This window comes from Phocoena phocoena, chromosome 6 (assembly GCF_963924675.1).
Source record: "Phocoena phocoena chromosome 6, mPhoPho1.1, whole genome shotgun sequence".
Taxonomy (NCBI): Eukaryota; Metazoa; Chordata; class Mammalia; order Artiodactyla; family Phocoenidae; genus Phocoena; species Phocoena phocoena.
This window is the reverse complement of record NC_089224.1, coordinates 45,976,278-45,998,302: the sequence shown is the minus strand read 5'-3', so window position 1 is coordinate 45,998,302 and position 22,025 is coordinate 45,976,278. Positions and strand designations below refer to the sequence as shown.

The 22,025-nt window shown below is 37.9% G+C and overlaps 1 protein-coding gene across 3 annotated transcripts in view; it reads left to right on the top strand.

The window, feature by feature from the left end:
- The window catches only part of FOCAD (focadhesin), a 284,287-nt gene that overhangs the window by 56,947 nt on the left and 205,315 nt on the right, over positions 1-22,025 (top strand). For all 3 annotated transcript variants that reach the window (XM_065878458.1, XM_065878460.1, XM_065878459.1), the window contains 4 exons: positions 4-208; positions 3,425-3,631; positions 11,502-11,589; positions 14,937-15,139. In XM_065878458.1, the coding sequence (XP_065734530.1) occupies positions 4-208; positions 3,425-3,631; positions 11,502-11,589; positions 14,937-15,139 (703 nt within the window). The remainder of the gene's footprint in view (positions 1-3; positions 209-3,424; positions 3,632-11,501; positions 11,590-14,936; positions 15,140-22,025) is intronic.

Here is a 22,025-nt window from a genome sequence, read left to right as displayed (position 1 = left end):
CAGGTCAGAAGTTTCATGTATCCAAATAATGGCACCGTTTCTATGGTATCTGTATTGTGAACCATCCCAGTTACAAGAATATGCTAAACTCCGACTAGCTCTGCTCAAAGTCTTACTTCACCCTCGGGTTCTTTATGACAAAGAACAACCATCAATATTGGAACAACAGATGCTACAACTGTGTTGCGACATGGTTCCATGTTTGCAGGTAAGGCCTTTCCTCCTCCTTCACTAATATAGCACCAGCATTAGTAAGTGGTGATTGTTATTTTTGTACCTAAAATAGAGCCCATGTGATCTGGCAAACAGCTCTAGAAATGCTTGCAGGGTTTTGGAGATGATAACAAATCTAGATTTCACTTTAATATATACAATGTTAACTAAATTCACAGAAATATAAATCAACATAGTCCATTTTAGGAATAGTAGGAATGAAATCTATAAGAAAGACTTCTCAGGGAAAATAATTTTGCATTAAGTTTTTCCTTGTGCTGGAGACTGAGAGGGTTATAAGGAAAAAAAATGTCCTTTTTGTGTAAGTTTGGAAAAAAGGCATCTCTCTGGGCAGATGCAGCCCTAGGGACGCAGGGCTTGACCAGCTGAGTGCTGGCTAGATTCCAGTTTTCACAAGTCCCCTTACAGTATATGTGGTGACCCTGATGGATCCTGCTCTTGGGAAGACCACAGTCTAGTAAGAGAGCTAAAACAAGTATATATATTTGTATAATTCAGAGTAGATGGATGAAGTATTTTATCCATACAGAGGTATGGATAAAATGCTTAGGGAATTCAGGGGAGAGGTAGATTTGAGCTAATGTCTCTATAACTACAGATTTAAAAAAAATTCCAGTTGCCAGCTTGTTGTGATTTGGGTGTAGTGATTCATTTATCCCATCCCACCATCTAGATTTGTTGTTTGCCTAGAATCTGAACACCATGCTGCTTAGCTGATGGAGGGAATCTGTGATTATTTTTCAAGGTGATCACTTGAGGTCACAGATGACCTGTTTTAAGTTTGTGTTAGCAAGGAGTCACTAGAGTGACTCTTTTATGGCTCATAAATAGGCTTTCCTATAATCAAGGCAGAGAAAAGTTAATTCAAGTGAATTCTCCTGTGGCTTTTCCAAAGCTTTTGTTTTGTGTGGGCAACAAAGCAATGTATAGGCGGATGTTTTGAACTAGTGTACAGTTTTTCCATACGATGCTTGCATTACCCTGTTCTGTGCTCTTTGGTAGGTGTTTGCCTTCATCGTCATCAACCTATATTGACAAGCCTAAATACTTCTATAAGTGTGTTCTGTGCAATATTTCTGGAAATCTGTGGCTTGTTAATATAGTCAAGATAGGTGAGGAAAAAAGAGATCCGTCATTTGGAACTAATGGAACTAGTGACATAAATACATTTAATAACTTAACAAATCAGCTTTATTGGAATGAAGAATTTGAGAGTTGGGAGGGGTCTTAGTGGCAATGTCATCCATTTTCCCACGGGTTATAGGCACTTCTTTTCCTCTCCGAGAGACAACCATCCCACGACTAATTAAATATTTTAGTGATAGGAAGCATGCTATTTTGCAAGGCAACCATTTATTATTTTTTTTTTTAGCAAGTACTTCTAAATTGACCTGCATTTTCCTAAGATTACCCATCAGTCCCCCTTCTTCTCGAAACAAAGCAAAATAAGCTTTTTAAAAAGCCCATCTGCATCCTATCTTGTGTTGTTTCTCTCTTCCTTCATTTTCTTCCCTTTCATCCTTTACTCCCTCCCCTCCCTCCTTTCTTTTCTTCATCAGTTTCTTTACTTCTCCACATGAAATGGTTCTGACTTTTCACTGTTATTTGCAAGGAATTCTCTAGTTTATTGGTGTTGAGGATGTGTCACTATGAAATGTTCTTCTTAGAGCTGAATACAGTAGTATAGATGTGGTCTGATCCATACTGAGCATTTCAATACCATCATGTTAATTAAAAATTTTTTTCCTGAGAAGTAGCTGTCAACCCTATTGACCCATAGGTCAATGAGATGATGGTCTGTGAAACTCCTGTTTCTTTTTCTTCTCACTCCAATTGTTCTTCCATTTTGTATTTATGGAATTGTCTTTTTTTGGATTTAACCTGCTTTGAACTTCACTGTTGACTTTGGTTCCAGTAGTTCTTTTTAATTGTGACTTTTGTCATCTCACATATTATTCATTGCACATGTTCTATTTCTACATAAAGAGAAACCATTACTTACAAAGTATTCTTGTTAAGAATTTTGGTAATGTTAAAGATTAGAGAGCCTTTAATGCTAAGTTGCTGAGGTTGTCTTTCAAAAAATTTTTTTATTACGGAAAATTTCAAGTATGTACAAAAAAATGCACTCAAGGAAATATATTGTCAAATAAACATGGGGCTTTACTTTGTTGTAAATTCCTTTCTTGAAAAAAAAAATTCCTTTCTTGGTGGCCTTTTGCCTTTGCCATTGTATATTTGCAAAAGAATGAAATAATTTAGCTACTGAACTGTTCACATTTATTTTTTTATAACTTAAGTATTCTCTGCTGTCTCCTCCCCTTGATCTTTTAATAGTTCTTTTTTTTCTTGTTTGTTCGGAATTAACTTCTCTCTCTGTGTATAACTTATAGTCATTTTGGGTTATTATGGTGGTAACGACTGGTGAAAGGTACAGCTGGTTAACTGTAGGCTTTCCTCTTGATGAATTTAACAGACACAAGGCTCCTGATTGAAGCAGATGGTTCATTGTTTGTAATCTCTGGGAAATGCCAGTGTGTCTGTGAGCAGGACCATATCCTTAATACTAACTCCAGAATTTTGATCAGAACAGCTGGGTTTGAATTGAATTGGGATTTTCAAGAGCACCCAAGTCCTTCCTATCTAATACATTAGCCAGCTGAGAAGACACTACCATTTGAATGTCGTCTTTCACTGCATCTGCCAAGTGTGGAAATGATGCTCTCAGTTAAGGTTGTCTGAGCAAATTTCGTTCAGATGAAGGGCTTAGCAGTGCATTAGAATAACATGCCAACCCTTTCCTTCCAGGTAGCTATGTTGAAATTATAGAAAGGAGAGTCCATTTGGAGAACTCAGAACCAACTTTAATTAATTTCCTTCAACATGTTGGTATTGTCATGTAATTTGTCTTTAAAAGTCTGCACTCAGAGTAGTTAGAAAAATAAATGAAAAGGATTTGTGCCAGCCAGCAGTAACAAAAACAGTAGCAAATTGTGTTTTGGTTAGTGACAAAAGGAGAAAGCAGAGTTGTATGGTTTAACTCTCTCTGAGTTACATAAATTTCTTTATCCCTTTTAAGTCTTTATAGGTTTAGAGGAAAAAAATTTTATTGGTAAAGCTTCTTATATAAGCTAAAATTATCCTTTGGTTTGTGTATTATTTTAATATCACAAGATTGTTTCTCAAACAGATGAGAGATTTGATACAGACAACAGAAGTGATGCTGTTTATCGAAGAAGTATATTTAAGCCTTTTGCGTCATCCTGTTTTCTGGAAAATTCAGCTTATCCAGATGACCCTTCAGCTGCTGTGTGTCTGTGAAGTCAGCTTAAACATAACTGGGGAATGCTCATCTTTAATTCACCTTTTAGAGCACAGTGTTGAACTTCTGAAGGAGGTAAGGATAGTAAGAAGTTTTAATGTCAGTTATCACTTAAGTAAGTCTTTTAGTAGCAGGGTGGGTGTGCTCTCTTTCTTGCATATTAAAGGTGTTTTGATCTAATACTATTAGATCTTACTAGTAATGCATCAATAGTACTACTATCATTCATTATAAAAATGAGTCATTAAATACTCTTTGGAGCATCAGTTAAGGGTCTACCACTGTGGTATTTTTTTCATTTATTCATGTAGAAGACAAGTATTGAACACTTATATGCCACACCCTATAGAAGAATTCAGTTGACCCTTGAACAACTTAGGAATTAGGGGTGCCAATCCTCCACTCAGCGGAAAATACACATATAACTTTACAGTTGGCTCTCCCTATCTGGAGTTCTGCATCTGTTGATTCAACCAACCGCTGATTGTGTAGTACTGTAGTACATATCTGTCGACAAAAATCCATGTACAAGTGGACCTGTGCAGTTCAAACCCATGTGTTATTCAAGGGCCACTTGTACTTAGATGAAAAGGCCATTCTGTGACCTCAAGGAGCTTACAAACATGCAAATAAATAATAGTAGTACAATAAGGTAAATTGCTTGTATGGGGGTATATTTAAAGTACAATGGGAGCACAATTTAAGGGAGGTAGGGCATGAGTTCAGATTTGAGGAAGTCTGAGTAGGAGTTTGCTTGGTACAAACCAGAGGCTGGGAAGGCATTCCAGCTGCTGGAGCAGCATGTGCCCCGGCACAGAAACATGAGCGAGTAGGCAGGCATGGCTTGTTCAGAAAAAAAGTGTTGAGTGTTGCCAAAGGATTAAGGTGTAAGAGATAAGGCTGGGCCTATCATGAAGGGTCTTCCATACCACACAAATGAGCTTACATCTTATCTTCTAGGCAGTGGCATGCTATGGAAGACCTTTCAGCAAAGAGGTGCCCTCATATTTTTGTGTGTGGAAGATCATTCTGGCGGGAGAGTGGAGGAGGGTTTAGAGCAGAGCGACACTAATAGGGCAGGAAGTGAGGAGGGATGTCTTAGATTGCTAGGGCTGCCTTAACAAAATATCAGAGACTGAGTGGCTTAAACAACAGAAATTTATTTCTCACAATTCTGAAGACTAGGAAGTCCAAGATGAGGGTGCTGGCCAATTTGATTCCTAGTAAGGGCTCTTGCTCTTCCTGGCTTGAAAAAGGCTGCTCTCTCACTGTGTCATCACAAAGCAGAGAGAGAGCAAGGATGAGGTCTCTATTGTTTCTTCTTATAAGAACACTAATCCTTTTGTTTTAAGGCCGCACCCTTATGATCTCATTTAACTAATTACTTCCTTACCCCAAGTACAGTCAGTTGGCACTAAGGGCTTCAACGTATATATTTTGGTAGGGAGGGATCTCAGTCCATGGCAGGGGCTAATTAGGGAAATTAGAGCAGGAAAAGAGAAATATAGGACATTAAATCATTAGGGCTTTGTGCTTGATTACATGGTCAAGGAGAAGGTCCTTGGTAGAGTCTCAGCTTTCTATTTTGGGCAACTGGATGGTGCCGTTCACTTGAGAAATGGTAGCCGATGCTGAAGAGAAGATGGTAAATTTAGTTTTAGATATGCTTGGTTTGAGGTATGCATGGGTCATAGATGGATATATGGTTTTAGAATTCAGGATAGAAGCCTAGGCTAAAGGTATAGACTTGTAAATAGATTTCTACTTTGGGGTGGAAGTTTTAACCGTGGACTTCATGACAGGGCTTGGGATACGATTCCAGGGGCTGTAAATATTTGGAGTGTACTGATAAAGAGAAGTCTGAGAAAGTACAGCTAGAAGGATTGTATAACAAGCAGAAGAGACAGATGACCATTCCCCCTTTTGAGATACTCTGTCCCATGTCATCTGTCTCAGACATGAAAATCAAGGGAAGGAATATCTCAAAAAGGGGAATGGTCAACAGTGTCCTGGGGAGAGGATTTAAGTATGGGATAGAAAGTCCCCTTAGGATCCAGCAAGTAGAAATTTATTGTTCATGTTAAAGGAAGCAGGTTCAGCAGAGTGTTGGTGATAGGAACCAGATTGGAATAAGGGAGTGAATGGTAACTGAGGAAACAGAGAAAGTGAGTGTAGATTTTGGTAAGAGGTGGGAGCCGAGGAAGGCTCAAGTAATCTTTTGTCAGTTTTGTGACTAGCATGGTTTCATGGATGCTGGGACTTTATATATAATATTATATAATGATATATTTGTGTTATATTAATATTGTATATATTATCTAGTATAATAGTAATATATATAGTAATATTAAAAATATAATATACATATTATCTATTAGATATAATAGTAATATATAGTAACATGTAATATATGGTAATATATGTTATAAATTATATAATTAATATAATAAAATAATAATGTCATTCCTATTCAGATGTTTATTTATATCAATTATATATAGTTATACCTATTAGATATAGCTCTAATAGATAATATATTGATATATATTATTATACTAATAATACAAAAATATATAGAAAATATGGATATATAATATTTATAGATAAATAATATATAGAAAATATTAGTTAAATTACTTGGAATTGCCTGTCTTAACCATAAATGTAATGTACTTAACAGGTAAGTCCCATAACGTTCCTTTGTGTTTGTGTAGATTTATGTGAGTAGTAGACAGTTTTTTACGGCAAACACTTTGCTATAGCAGTTAGGTGAAACAGACGAGATCTGTGACGTTTATATTCCAGTCAAATTGTTCAGACTAGAGTGCATAAAAATCACTAGGCAGATTTAATTAAAAATGCAGGACTTCCCTGGTGGCGCAGTGGTTTAGAATCCTCCTGCCAGTGCAGGGAACACTGGTTTGAGTCCTGGTCCGGGAAGATCCCATATGCCGCGGAGTAATTAAGCCCGTGCACCATAACTACTGAGGCCCGCGTGGCTAGAGCCCGTGCTCTGCAACAAGAGAAACCACTGCAATGAGAAGTCTGCTCACTGCAATGAAGAGTAGGCCCTGCTTGCTGCAACTAGAAAGTCCGTGCGCAGCAATGAAGACCCAACAAAACCTAAATAGATAAATAAAATTGATTCTAAAAAAAAAAAGCAAATGCCTAGGGCCTACCCCTAGAAGTATTGAATTAGCAGGGCTGTGTGGGGCCCAAGCATCTGCATTTTAAACTAGTACCCTCAAATAATTTTCATAATTTTTATTTATTTATTTTTTTGCATGGACGGCAAACATCCTTGTAAGCATCAAACAGAGCAAGAAACAGAACTTTTCTGGCCACCCCAGAAATTTTCCAGGAGCCCGGTCCTAATCACAACCTCCTTTCTGCCCGGACTATCCTGACTTCTATAGTAGTGGCTTCTTTACGTTTCTCTATAGTTTTACTGCCTATGTGTGTATCTGTTCATATCATAATACAGTTTTGGTGTGCGCATGTGTGATCTATCTTTTAGGTATCTTTTACACTAAAGATGGTCTCCTTCCATTCCTTTCCCTACCTCTTTTCTTACTGGCAGTTTGTTTACATATGGAAAAACCTGGCTTATGTGAGCTATGGAGTTTTGTACATCTTGAAATCTGCTGATTGAACCTTGTGGCTCACTTGGACATATTTCCCAGTTAATAGGTAGTTGGCTATAGAGGCTTGATCAGGTTCAGGTTTTGGTTCTGTTTTGTTTTTCATTTCTAAGACTAGAGGGAATGGTGTGTTCTTTCATCAAGAAGCACATAATATATGTTGCTCTTCTTTTTATGATGTTGGTTGCTGTTATGCTCAGTGCGTAGCTCCATTAATTCATTAGGCGTTAAAGAAATGATGTTCTAATTCTATCTATTCTTCTTCATTTATTAGCTGGAATACTTCTATTAAAAAAGTATTTGGTTCTATCTTCTATTTCGTTATCCAGTGGTAGAGTTTATATAGAAAAGTTAGGATAAATGCTTGACTCTTTCCCTTTACTTACTAATTTCTAAAAGTATTGTGAACTTATAGATTTAAACATATTTGATGCAATTCAATTTCTTACAGATAATATCCGCATTAAAATTCAAATTGTCCTGTTTTTGGCCAGTAGGAATCTTTTTAAATTGGCTCTTGAGTCCAACTTTAAAAATATTATTTATTTTTATTTTTGGCTGTGTTGGGTCTTTGTCGCTGTGTGAAGGCTTTCTCTAGTTGTGGTGAGCGGGGGCTGCTCTTCGTTGCGGTGTGAGGCCTTCTCATTGCGGTGGCTTCTCTTGCTGGGGAGCACGGGCTCTAGGCACGTAGACTTCAATAGTTGCGGTGCGCCGGCTCTAGAGCTCAGGCTCAGTAGTTGTGGCGCATGAGCTTAGTTCCTCTGCAGCATGTGAGATCTTCCTGGACCAGGGATTGAACCCATGCCCCCTGCATTGGCAGGCGGATTCTTAACCACTGCACCACCAGGGAAGTCCCAAAAATATTATTGATTTTAATGTAGAATTACAGAATACTTTTATTTTGAGCAATGAAATGGTATCTGTGGGAGAAGTTCATATTTATATTGTGTCTTCCTTCTGCCCAATATTTTAACAATTTTAGAAGTAAAAAATATGTAGAACAGTTAAAATACTTGTGTTATGAAATTTCCTGTCCCCCAACTCTGTCCCAGAGTTTCTGAGTTGTAATAAAAAAGCCTAGGAAAATTAATTTGCAAACATATATCCTTTAGGTCTATATACCCTTTAATTTGAAACAAAATGAAGTAGAATAAATCAATCTTATTTAGAGGCTATACCTGTATTCCTGTATCACTGAGTTTATCAGCTAGATATTCAATTCAAATATTACATTAACTTTTCTTTTCCCCTTTGTTCTTTTTCTACTTTTATATTGGATTTATTTCATTGTACGCTGAAAATGGATGTATTTCTTAGGCTACTTTAGTGTCAGTGTATTTGGTCTTAGTTGAACTATTTTTAGCCTTATTTAAAGGATAACTTAAGGTGCTTTCCATTTCAAGCAAAATATATGTACTATTTTTTCTGTAAATTTATTTATTTATTTACTTTTTATTTTTTGGCTACATTAGGTCTTTGTTGCTGCATGTGGGCTTTCTCTAGTTGCAGTGAGCGGGGGCTACACTTCGTTGCAGTGCACTGGCTTCTCATCGCAGTGGCTTCTCTTGTTGCAGAGCATGGGCTCTAGGCGTGTGGGCTTCAGTAGTCGTGGCATGTGGGCTCAATAGTTGTGGCGCACAGGTTTAGTTGCTCCACAGCATGTAGGATCGTTCCGGATCAGGGATGGAACCCGTGTCCCTTGCACTGGCAGGTGGATTCTTAACCACTGTGCCACCAGGGAAGTCCCGAAAAATATGTACTCTTAACAGAAAATGATACTGATTGTAAGGAGACTAGGTAGCTCTCAAAGTGAAGAGCGCTATACACCCCAGCTTTAGTAAGGCTGGGGACCCCTGTTCCCTAACACATTGCTATCAGATGATTCAATCACACCCACCTTCCTTCACTGTGTATCTCAGTTTACGTTGTCGGATTCCTAGGAAAAATGATCTGATTGGCCCAGCTTGGATCAGTCAACTCTGAGCAGAGGACAGTGTAGGTAGAAAAACCATGACATGCAATTGTGTGAGCTGGGCTGCCATCTTTGTTGTGTCTGCTTCACATACCTCTGATGTACCTCTGATGTAGTGTGGACTCCAAGGGCTTGCTGTCATTAAGACTCCTGTGACATCTGTGGTCCAGTATAAAGGCATTTCTTTACTTCTTCAGATAGGCTCTAAGTTAGCCTTGGTTCCCCCAGAAATAGACCTTAAGTTTCCCTAAAGGCAAAAGCAGAGCCTGGGTTTCCACAAATGCAAAGGCTTATGCAATAGGAGTTCATTTGCAGGTGTGATCTCAGGAAGCAGGTGGGAGAGAGACACAAAGAGTGAAATATGAGAGAGACAATGCATGTATTATCAAGTTGGCCACTGCTATAAGCAATCAGTTGCTCGATATCACAGAATATGCTGAGAAGTATTATGGAATATGTCTCAGAACCTGCCAGAAGGATCCAGAATAAAGGGGGAAGCATTTGTCCCTGGGCTTCTATTGCCAATTTGTCAAGCCTATGGGGCTTTAACTTCCCTGTACTTCTGGATCTCTCAGTGGCCTGGGACAGGAAGCAAGAGTCACTACAGCAATAGCTGTAGTATTTGAAGTAGCACACGAGATGTCCAACACAGGCTTTTATTAAAAGAGCTCATTAAATGATACCATTCTCAGGTGTTCATTAAAAATCAGTCAATCACACAAAAAACTTGTAACCTCTCAGAATTGTAAGCAATTTAAGATCATCTAGTTTAATCATTTACCATTACTTTTCCTTATTTTTGGTGTCTTGATCCTTAGTTCTTTTCCTTTCACCCTCTGTTCTGGACAGGCCAGTCTCACTCTTCCTGGAGGATGTCATTTTCATTTATGCCTTCATACCTTTAAGTTGCATTCCTTTAAAATGCTTCTAGTGCATTTCAGAACCCTGAGAAGCTACTTTGTGGCCCTTCCAGTGATAGCCTGTGTGAAAAAGGCTTTCCAGTGATAGCATTAGTACAAGTAATACTTTGATTTGTCTCTGATCCTCTTGGTAGCTAGTAAATTTGAAATGTAAATGACCTTGCTCAGTTTTGCTTATTTGGTTGTTTTTTTTTTTTTTAAAATGAGCGTGCAGAGTTTAAATGCAATTGAGCAAAATGGGAAAGAATGGTGTGATGGTGTATACTGGAAATATATTGGTTTCAAAATGCATTTGTTGTCCTCAAATAGATAACTGTTGCTTCATTATTCTCAACTATATTTCAAAACAGTGAACACATAAAGGCCCCAAGACACAAATTGGAATATATTCCATTAAAAAAATCCATACATTTTCTTCTTTTGCTAGTTGTTAAAAGTCCATAAACGAGCACATTAGAAGATTTTGCAGTTTAATTTCACTTTCAGATGGTATAACTAAGATGTAGATATGCATTTATTAATTTGTCCCAGAGTTGATAGCATTTCCAAAATTGTAACTTCTGTGTGTCAGACTAAGTTATTTTCTCTCTAGTGTTTAACACGAGTCTACCTCACATTTTCTTTTTTTAATTTTTGGTTTTTTAAAAAATTTTTATTTTTTGCCGGTCCTCATGATTCATAGGTATTTCTGCTCTGCAGACACTTCTGTAAATTTCAGAATGAAATAATTTTAGCAAAGTGTGCTGGGCTTTTCTTCTTTAGTTCCGTAATATGTTATAATTTTCTTTATTTAGAAACTTCAAGTACTATCTTATGTCACTTGCATTTTATTTATAAGAACTTAATGTACATATCCTTTTTTTCTTTTTCATTTCATTTTACTTGGTAAAATTAATGACTTTAAGTTTCTATCGTTATTACTTTGCTATATTTAAATATACTTAATAAATTACTGTAATTTAAAAATAATCTCTGCTTCTCTGGTACTGTTTCTTTTATTATAATAACAAGATTTATTAAAATTTGTTAAGTATAATTTATTATGTAAGTTGTACAGATGAATCATGTCTGTATTAGGTAAGCAGACAATTGAGCTACTTTCCAGAAATGAAATATTCTTAAGTATTTCAGGTAGTGTTCAGTGGTTTGCAAAGATTGACTGTTTTGAAGACTACAGGTTTTTCCTCTGAATTAATTTGGTTTATAGTTTATTGCTTTTTGGCCAGATATAACATTTTGAATTTATATGTGACTGCTGTGGCCTTCAACAGTTCTTCCTTTAATACAGCAGGCTTACTGTAAATAATTTTGTATGATAGGTTTATAATATTTCATGTTAAATTTACTCTTCCTGAATACATGTTATAAAGCCTTGGCTCTGGAAACTTCTTCAACTCTTTACTTTTTTTTAGGATTTTCCTGTTGAACCAGTCATAATTGGAATAGCTTTACTACTACTACAGACTCCGGCAAGTCAGCAGAAGCCAATCTTAAGTCTAGGTAAATAAAAATACACTCACAAGAGTAAAATGTAAGTAAAACACAAGTATTGGCAGGAGTCACTTGAACTACATTTCTTGCTGTGCTGTAGAAAAAAAGTCCTGTATACTTTGAGTGTCCATTCTGGAATTTTTCTGTTTAGTCATTATCAACTAGAACTTGCTTTTTCTTATCCAAAAGGGTGTTTTGTGCAAGGTTCCATATACCATAATTTACCGAGTATCTCAGCTGTTCGTTAGGAGATTATGATCTAAATCATATAGCAGTGACATTGGTAAATATTTTGAAGGGCATGCCAGCTTATTCACACTTGTATAGCAAACAGAATCAATAGCATAAAACCCTTGAAGGAAAATAAGTGTTTAGCATTTGCATTTGTTTTGAAAACTCTATATACATGTACTATTCAAAACTGGTGCCACATTGAACGAGACTTAATGTATGATTATTCTATTAACCTGCATAGAACAAATGAAAGATAACATTCTTCTGACTATCCAGTACTGACTTAAAGAAAAGTGAGGAATGGGGCTAAAGGGAGGCAAAAGAAGTTCTGTTTACGAATAATGTGGTAAAGAATCAAGGTGCCAGGTCTGGCAGATTGGCAAACAAGCCACATTTTTCAAATGCGGCTTTTACATTAATGTTGCCTTTGCCTTGCTTTAGTTGGGCCACCATAATCCATGTAGTAATGTAGGATCTTGTCTAAATTATGATGTATATGTTATGATGCCATGATATATTGATACACTGCCACTTTCATTTTTAAAAGGTGCTTGAGGTAGATAACGATTGTGTAGCTCATTCTTCTGGGCATTTTAATTCATCATGATTTTGAGGGTGAATTGCTCTTCCATTTACAGTCTGTCTTGGAAATGGCTTTAGCACATGGAGGGGACCCTTGGCTGTTTTAAGGCTTTGATTCCTACCCTGCTTTTGCTTATTGGCCCTATGCTCTTTGTACCCTCCTCCCTAGGCCCTTTCTGAACTGCTTTTGCCTTTTTTTCCCTTACAGCAGTACGCTTGACATCCTCCTATAGGTATAATTTTCCAGTCCAGTTACTTCTGACAGCCATAGTTTTGTTATTATTATTATTTTTTTTTGCGGTACGTGGGCCTCACTGTGGTGGCTTCTCCCGTTGTGGAGCACAGGCTCCGGACGCTCAGGCTCAGCGACCATGGCTCACGGACCCAGCCGCTCCGTGGCATGTGGGATCCTCCCGGACCGGGGCACGAACCCGTGTCCCCTGCATTGGCAGGCGGACTCGCAACCACTGCGCCACCAGGGAAGCCCATAGTTCACCATTTTTAAGTGTACAATAACGTGCTTTTTAAAGTAAATTTAGAGTTGTGCAATCAGCACCACAGTCTAGTTTTAGAACATTTGCATCAACCCCCCTCCTCCAAATTTCTTGTGCCCATTTACAGTTAATCCTCATTCCCACCCTCAGCCCCCCAAAACACTAATGTGCTTTCTGTCTCTAAATATGTCTCTTCTGGATATTTCATTTAAATGGATTTTGTTTTTTGACCAAAAAAAAAAAAAAAATCAAAGCCACAGAGAAACCACATTCCTAATTCTGAAGCTATAGTCCTTTATTGTGGCTCATGTATGATAGGCTGATACAGGATCAAACACTCCAATACTTTTATTATTTGTTGGGTAGAAGACTTTTTCTTTTGTGAACCAGTGTCTCTGATTTGAAGTTACTTTAGATAGATTGAATAAACCATATTGAAAACTATTGAGCCAGTATGTCATGTTGAAAAGTAATGAAAAACTATTGTTTAGTAGATTGGGAAAGAGTGTTCAAAGAAATACAATAACCAAGAGAATATTTGTTATTTCAAATTTAAAAAATGCACAGCACTGATACAATGTTATGCTTCTTAATTATTAACACTGGCCTTGATTGTAAATAGCAATTTATAAAAATGCCTGGAAGATCCATAGTAAAGAATATAGAAATGTTTGTATTATATGAATTTCATGTTTTGTTAAAGATAATGGATTTTCATAATAACTGACAATTATGGATTAAGACTAACATTTAGGCAAAAAATGTAAATGAGTTGTGTCAGAGCAGCAGGGGTTTGTATTTCATGCCATGTTCAGGTTTGACTTCCAAGAGATTTAAAATATAATATTGGACTTCCCTGGTGGTCCAGTGGTTAAGACTTCATGCTTCTACTGCAGGGAGTGCAGTTTCCACCCCTGGTCAGGGAACTAAGATCCCGTATGCTGCATGGCACTGGCAAAAAATAAAAATCAAAATTTTTTAAATTTTTAAAAATTTTTAAAATTTTTAAAAAGTTTTTGAATTTAATTTTTTTTTGAATTTGAATTTTTTTAGTGTAGTGGGGAAGTTAGTTGATTAATAATCTCGCTCTGCAGCCTACAAATAACATCTTTCAGTAAATCAGCGTTCATTCAATAACTGAAAAGAAAGTATATTTATTCTTTAATTCATTCTGTTTGTAGTCTAGGGGAGACTATACATGTAAGTAAGTGATTGTACATGTGTGTATGTTTCTGATGTGTAAGTTGAGTTTCCATGTTAAAAACAATACTATAATAATGCGCTGGATTGTTATGCTGGTTATGGACTTTGAGACTTTGCTGATTTGCTTCTTAGCAGTTACAGCTGAAGGACAGCCCTGCTTCACCTTGTTTACTTCTGCATCTCTTGATACAATTCTCAGCTGGGTTTGTAAGAGGAGCACACATGTTGATCTTGTTATCCATAGATCAGGAACTCTGCGGTCTCTTGGTTCTGTGGAGGGCAGAGGATCTGACAGGACATAAAGGCAAAAGTTGAATTTTAAAGGAATTCACATTGACCTAAAAAAGAGTTGATTTTACTTTTTGACATATGATATGCATTATCTCTAAAAGTATCATCAAGTTTTCAGTTATATACATTAACAGCTTATTTTAGCTAAGAGTTAATTGTTTCATTCTTTTTATTTCTAAAAGGATAAGGTTTATCATCTTAGTTATGTGTCTGACCCAGTTGTAAAGGGGCAAGAAAACTTTTTGCATATTACTCTTAAACAAAATAGCATTTTATTTGACTGTAGTATTAATTTTTTTTTTTTTTTTTTGCGGTATGCGGGCCTCTCACTGTTGTGGCCTCTCCCGTTGTGGAGCACAGGCTCCAGACGCGCAGGCTCAGCCGCCATGGCTCACGGGCCCAAACGCTCCGTGTCCTGTGGGATCCTCCCGGACCGGAGCACGAACCGGTGTCCCCTGCATTGGCAGGCGGACTCTCAACCACTGCGCCACCAGGGAAGCCCTGACTGTAGTGTTAATGTTAAAAACTGTAAATTGTTGTTTTGATAACTAGCTCTGAAGCTTCTCTCTTCTGCTGAGGGTCAGAAAATCCCAAAGTCCTCCTTGCTGCTAGTGATGCCAGTTCTGCAGATATTATCTTCTACTGCCTTGAAAGACTGTATATCCCCAGACGAAGAAGGACCATCGAGGCAGCAGTTGGCTCTAAACCTTTTAGAAATGGTACAGCAGGAGCGCTACAGAGACGACCACCAAAAGGTAATGAGTTCGTCCTTGTTTCTCTTACATAAAGGTTAATTGGTAATGTGGGGTTTAAGTCACTGCCGATAATCTCACCTCCTAATGATGTATCTGTCTGGGTTTAAATTCTGTCATTGAACTTTACCGTTCTGTCAGGCACTGGTGTAGATGTTAGTATATTCTTCTGGACTGTGAGGGGGCGGTAGTCGGCTGTGAAATAAGTTTTGGAAATGCTGTGTAATCTTTGTTGCTTGTTGAGTTGCCAGTGTACATTAGTAGTTAAAGGTCCTGAGGAGTCCTGCAGAAAAGGAGCTAGTTCTATTTAACCTAGTGCTTCTCCAACATTTCTGAGCATGGAGCCCTTTTTTGTCATCACTGTCAGTGCGGCGTATTGCTAGACCTGCCACAATCCATGGTGGAGAATCTCAATTGCCTGGAAGTTCTGGGATCTGTAAGAACTAAGAGGCTTTTGATGCCTCCTGTATGTGGCCCTACTCTGCTGTCACACTCCATTCCTATCCCTGCCTGAGGGCTTCTTACCCCACTCTGCTTTGTCAGTCTCACTGCTCCTGTTAGAATAATGTAGAAGTATTGTCAGTGTCTGGTTAGTGGCTGGGTTCTAGGCCTATATTCCTCAGACTTTTTCTTTTTTTGGTACTTGAGTTTTGCCTTCGGTAAAATGTAGTATTATTCCCAGCTATGACTTTTATGGGGATTGAATGAGGATTAAAGAAGGTAAAACTGGTGAAGCATCTTAAGTCGCCAGAGAGAGAGGCATTACATAAATGCAAGCTAGTGCCTCAGTTGTTCTGTCTGCAAAAGCAGAGATTCCTCTAATAATGTATGATTAAATGTTCTGGCAGCAAAAATCCTGCCATTGTTAGGGATTGCTGGTCCTGTTCCTTGTTTGATCATACAGCAGAAAGTAGCCTACAGGCAAATTGAATGTATGCTACAGTTTCCTCAATCCTAATTGTTTGACTAAAACTTTAAAACTTGAAATAGGTAATTGATTTGCATTAAGAGAAGGAAGTTCTTGCATCTGCTCTGACAGGACTACGCACTGTGGCCAAAAGTTTCTAATAGCCTTTTACCTTCCCTCTTGGTTTGCCCGTAGAGAACAATACTTGGATTCTGAATGGGGGTAGGGACAGGGCACTATGTCTGAGAGTTCTGTTCCTTTAAATCATGAGTGATACGTACTGAGGATCACCCTAAATCGAATGTGTAAGTACTCAGCTTACTATTTGTTCAGGTGTGAGTGAATCTTATTCATCAGCACTAATAGCTGGATTTTTCTCTTTAGCAGCTGGTGAAGAGGGAGGAGGAAGGAATGCTATTAGGGTATAAATGCCTCCTGATGCTAGTATGCTGCTTTCTTGAGCCTTTGAGTGGATGTATGATCACCCTTTAAAATAATTTAAGCCACAGTTTACTGTTGGCTTTTCTTCTGCAACCGTCCAGACTCTAGATTCCAAACATACCTGTAAATTTAACTTGCCCCCAACCCTCCGAGTCTCTTCCTGAATCTTTGCTTTTGCACAGGATGATCTTTAATCTCCTTTGCCTGATCTACTCATTCTTCAAGACCCAGCCAAGTGTTCTCAGCCTCCCTGAGTCAGAATTCATTACTGTCTTTCCTTTGCATCCAAGTACTTTTAGCATTACTCAGTTGTGTTGTGTCTTAATTTAGGGGGTACGTATTTGTACATTCGACTATGCTGTGAGCTCACTGAGGGAAGGAATCTTGGCCCTTTTCACACTTTGTCTTTATTTTCTAAGCATGTTAATATTTAAATTGCAACAATTGTTGAACTTTTGGTATTTCTTCCACCCTAGGTGTTTCTGCATTATCTTTTTCAGCTGATTATAGATGGGAAAATTAAAAATACGTTACCAGTTGTTAAACTGAGTACTCTATCTTCCACATAGTTAAAGAAATAGCTAACACCCTAGCTTATTTGTCTTTGCATCCTCCACACTTGACCTGTTGTTGGCCGCATAGTAGATGTTCAAGAAATTTCTGTTCAGTGAGGAATGTGTGCTTCTGATACGAATACAAAAGATCATTTTACTGTCTTGATTTATTACAGAAAGACTTTGTTTTAAAATCACAGATTTTTGTTGTTTATATTTTTATTATTTATTTTTAAATTGGTGACTCCGACTTAAGAGTGTTTGGTTTAGAAATAAAGCGTTTCTTCAGAAGTACAGTTTTTCTGATAAATGAAACCAAGGGTAAATATACTGTACCATGTAGTTCTCTATTACCTATCCATTTCTGAAATGTTGATAACCATGAAATAAAACATATTTTAACTTGTCCCAATTTCTAAGAATTAAAAAAGATATCAAACCAGCCATTCATCTCTTTAAAATAAAAGATTAACATAATCTAATAAGCTTTTATTTATGGTGTATGAAAAACAGGATCCCTTTGTAGCTTAAATGTGATATTTAAAACCACCTATTTGTGTTCTCCTAGGTGAAAAAATCAAACACTGGTTGTAAACTCTAAAGTCCTTAAAATCTTGCTGCCCCCTACCCCAAAGAATGTTGCGGGGAGGTTGGAGAAAGCACCAGTGTATGAGTCAGGGTCTAGTTAGGAGAGAGAAACCACACTGATAATTTGAACAAAGAAAAACTTAATACGAAAAATCGTTAACTAGTAAAAGGTGTTTAATTATTGAAAGCTGTAAATGAGGCTCTAAGGAATATCTCAATAACCAATGTAGGGAGCAGTTACTACTTCTAGGGCTGAGGGACAGTACGCAAGTATGGAACTAAATGGATCTCCCCGCTCAAGGCTGATATCACAGCTTGTTGGAAAGATTGTAGTTATGGCCTGCTAGCTGGTGAAGTGTGCTGGGAGTGCCACAGGCCAGAGCTGGGACACAGGAAGCCAACTGCTGTGGTCTCTTGCGTGCTCCTGGGAGCCATGGTTGGGTGAAATAAAGTGGGAAAGAGACTTAAAAGCTAAATTCCTGCAATTATATAGTAGGGCAAGGTTCAGCTCTGGAGAAATGTTTTAGTCAACAGAAAGATTTAGAGACAGTGTGACTGAGCTAGGATTTGTCATACATTTATTCATTGGTACTTTTTGATAATGTACTTTATTCAAACTTAAATAAAGTACTGTGAACTTTATTACCTTGGAATAAAGCAGTGCCTAGTAGGTTTCATTCACAGTTGCTTTGAAGTAGTATATAGTAAGCAGAAAGCATTTTGAATATTTGTCTCTTTAAAAAAATCAAAATTTGTAATAGATTGTTGTCCTATTTATAGCTAAAGTTAACATTTATTGAGCACATGCTCTGTGTAAGAAGTTATATGGGTCAACTCATTTCTCACAGTAACTTTGAAATAGTTTTGTTTTGCCATTTCCAGCTGTGTGGCCTTGGACTAATGGTTGAAGCTCTCCGGCCCTTGGCCAGATGGGCAACAAAGCCCCTGCTTCATGGTGCTGTTTATTAAGCATGTCTTACGTTCAGGCTCCATTTTAAGTGCTTTGCCATATATTAAGTCATTTGATTTTATCTCAAACTCTTTGAGGTAGCTAATATTATTGGTCTAATTTTATCCAAGAATTAACTGAGGCGTAGAGAAGATAGGTAACTTGCCAAGGGTAATGCAGTGGGAGGCTGGTTATTTAAAAAATTTTTTTTCTGTACGCGGGCCTCTCACTGCTGTGGCCTCTCCCGTTGTGGAGCACAGGCTCCGGACGCGCAGGCCCAGTGGCCATAGCTCACGGGCCCAGCTGCTCCGCGGCACTTGGGATCTTCCCAGACCGGGGCACGAACCCGCGTCCCCCGCATCGGCAGGCAGACTCTCAACCACTGCGCCACCAGGGAAGCCCTGGTTATTTTTAAAAATAGATTTATTGAGATAAAATTCTCGTACATACACTTTACTCATTTAAAGTACACAACTCAATGGCTTTTAGTATATTTGCAGAGTTGTGTACACAACAACACAATCAATTTTAGAACCCTTGTATTACTCCAAAAAGAAACTACTCCCAAATAATATTCCATTGTATGGAGATACCACGTTTTAGTTTTTCATTCATCTGTTGAACATTTGGGTTATTTTAATTTTTTGGCTATTGTGAATAATGCTGTTATGAACACTCCTATACAAGTTTTTGTGTGGACGTAGGTTTTCATTTTTCTTGGGTAGATACCTAGGAGTGGAATTGCTAGGCCATATGGTAACTCCATGTTTGATCATTTGAGGAGCTGCCAGACTTTTCCAAAGCAACTGCACCGTTTTACATTACCACTAGCAGTGTATGAAGGTGCCAGTTTCTCTACATCCTTGCCAACACTTGTTATTGCCTGTCTTTTTTATTATAACCATGCTAGTGGGTGTGAAGTGCTATTTTGTTGTGGTTTTGATTTGCATTTCCTTGATGATAATCTTATAATACTCATTTTACAAGTGAAGAAATTGAAATTAGGGAGGTTAATTAACTTCCCCTCATTAAACAGGTAGTGGATGGTAGGATTGAGATTCAGATTTTGTCTGTTCGACAAATAGAGTTTAGATTTGCCTATACTCTATTGCCTCCACTTTGTTTTTTTGAGTTTTTTTTTAGCTGAACAGTGATTTATCATCTTTGTGCTGAACTTGGGAGTTAATAACAGCATTTCGGATTTACAGGGAAACAGTAAATCAATAGTAAGTTGAAGTAAACTGGTTTCGTAAAAGCTTTTGGTTGGAAGTTAAAAGGAATTAGATCTTGTGCTTCTATCATTGTCTTTTTTTAACTTTTTATTTTATATTGGAGTATAGTCGATTAACAATGTTGTGATAGTTTCAGGTGTACAGCAAAGTGATTCAGTTATACATAAACATATATCTATTATTTTTTCAAATTCTTTTCCCATTTAGGTTATTACATAATATTGAGCAGAGTTTCTTGTGCTATACAAGTAGGTCCTTGTTGGTTATCCATTTTAAATATAGCAGGTGTACATGTCAATCCCAAACTCCCTAACTATCCCTTCCCTTCACCTTTCCCTGCTAGTAACCATAAATTCGTTCTCTAAGTCTGTGAGTCTGTTTCTGTTTTGTATAAGTTCATTTGTATCATTTCTTTTTAGATTCCACACGTAAGCAATATCATACGATATTTCTCTTTCTCTGCCTGAATTACTTCACTCAGTTTGACAATCTCTAGGTCTGTCCATGTTACTGCAAATGGCATTATTTCATTCTTTATAATGGCTGAGTAATATTCCACTGTATATATGTGTCACATCTTAATCCATTTCTCTGTTGATGGACATTTAGGTTGCATCCATGTCTTGGCTACTGTAAGCAGTGGTGCAATGAACATTGGGTTGCATGGATCCCTTCGGACCATGTTTTTCTCTGGATATGTGCCCAGGAGTGGGATTGAAGTGTCATATGGTAGCGCTATTTTTAGTTTTTTTTTGTTTTGTTTCGGTTTTTTTTTTTTGTGGTACGCGGGCCTCTCACTGTTGTGGCCTCTCCCTTTGCGGAGCACAGACTCCGGACGCACAGGCTCAGTGGCCATGGCTTACGGGCCCAGCCGCTCCGCAACACGTGGGATCTTCCCGGACCGGGGCATGAACCCGTGTCCCCTGCATCGGCAGGTGGACTCTCAACCACTGTGCCACCAGGGAAGCCCTATTTTTAGTTTTTTAAGGAAGCTCCATACTGCTCTCCATAGTGGCTGCACCAATTTACCTTCCCACCAACAGTGTAGGGGAGGGTCCCCTTCTCTCCACAACCTCTCCAATGAAATACCACCTCACGCCAGTCAAAATGGTTATCATTGTCTTCTTAATAACATGGATACCGGGGATGGTGTTCATTGTCTTCTGGTGATAATTAACCACTACCAAGCCTCTCAACTCTTGACTAGATTCTTCATAGAGGTGTAGAGTTGAAGGACTCTCTTTAAGGCTTTATCTTTTCTAGTCTTCTGCTTCTGGTCTGGTGAGTGATAAATTCCTTCTAGCAAAAACTGGTCCTACTTTTAAGTGTCTCTGGGTTTGTTTCCACACTCCCTCTCCACATCAAATCCTGGCCCCATTTTTGTTAAGCCTGTTTTAGTCAACATTATAGATAACTGTTGTTCTTTTAAGTTAATGAAAATCTATATTGTTCACCTGCATTCACGATTTCTTTGTCAGTCCTCTTTAGACAAAGAAGTACTAGCAGATGTCTTATTGTTAATATTTAGTGTACCTGAAAATTTTTATTAGTTTTTAAAAACATATTTATTGGAGTATAATTGCTTTACAATGATGTGTTAGTTTCTGCTTTATAATAAAGTGAATCAGTTATACATATGTCCCCATATCTCTTCCCTCTTGCATCTCCCTCCCTCCCTATCCCACCCCTCTAGGTGGTCACAAAGCACCGAGCTGATCTCCCTGTGCTATGCGGCTGCTTCCCACTAGCTATTTTAAGTTTAGTAGTGTATATATGTCCATGCCACTCTCTCACTTTGTCACAGCTTATCCTTCCCCACCCCGTATCCTCAAGTCCATTCTCTAGTAGGTCTGCATCTGTATTCCCATCTTGCCCCTAGGTTCTTCATGACCTTTTTTTGTAGATTCCATATATATGTGTTAGCATATTGGTATTTGTTTTTCTCTTTCTGACTTACTTCACTCTGTATGAATGACTCTAGGTCCATCCACCTCACTACAAATACCTCAGTTTCGTTCCTTTTTATGGCTGAGTAATATTCCATTGTATATATGTGTCACATCTTCTTTATCCATTCATCTGTTGATGGACACTTAGCTTGCTTCCATATCCTGGCTATTGTAAATAGAGCTGCAATGAACATTTTGGTACATGACTCTTTTTGAATTTTGGTTTTCTCAGGGTATATGCCCAGTAGTGGGATTGCTGGGTCGTATGG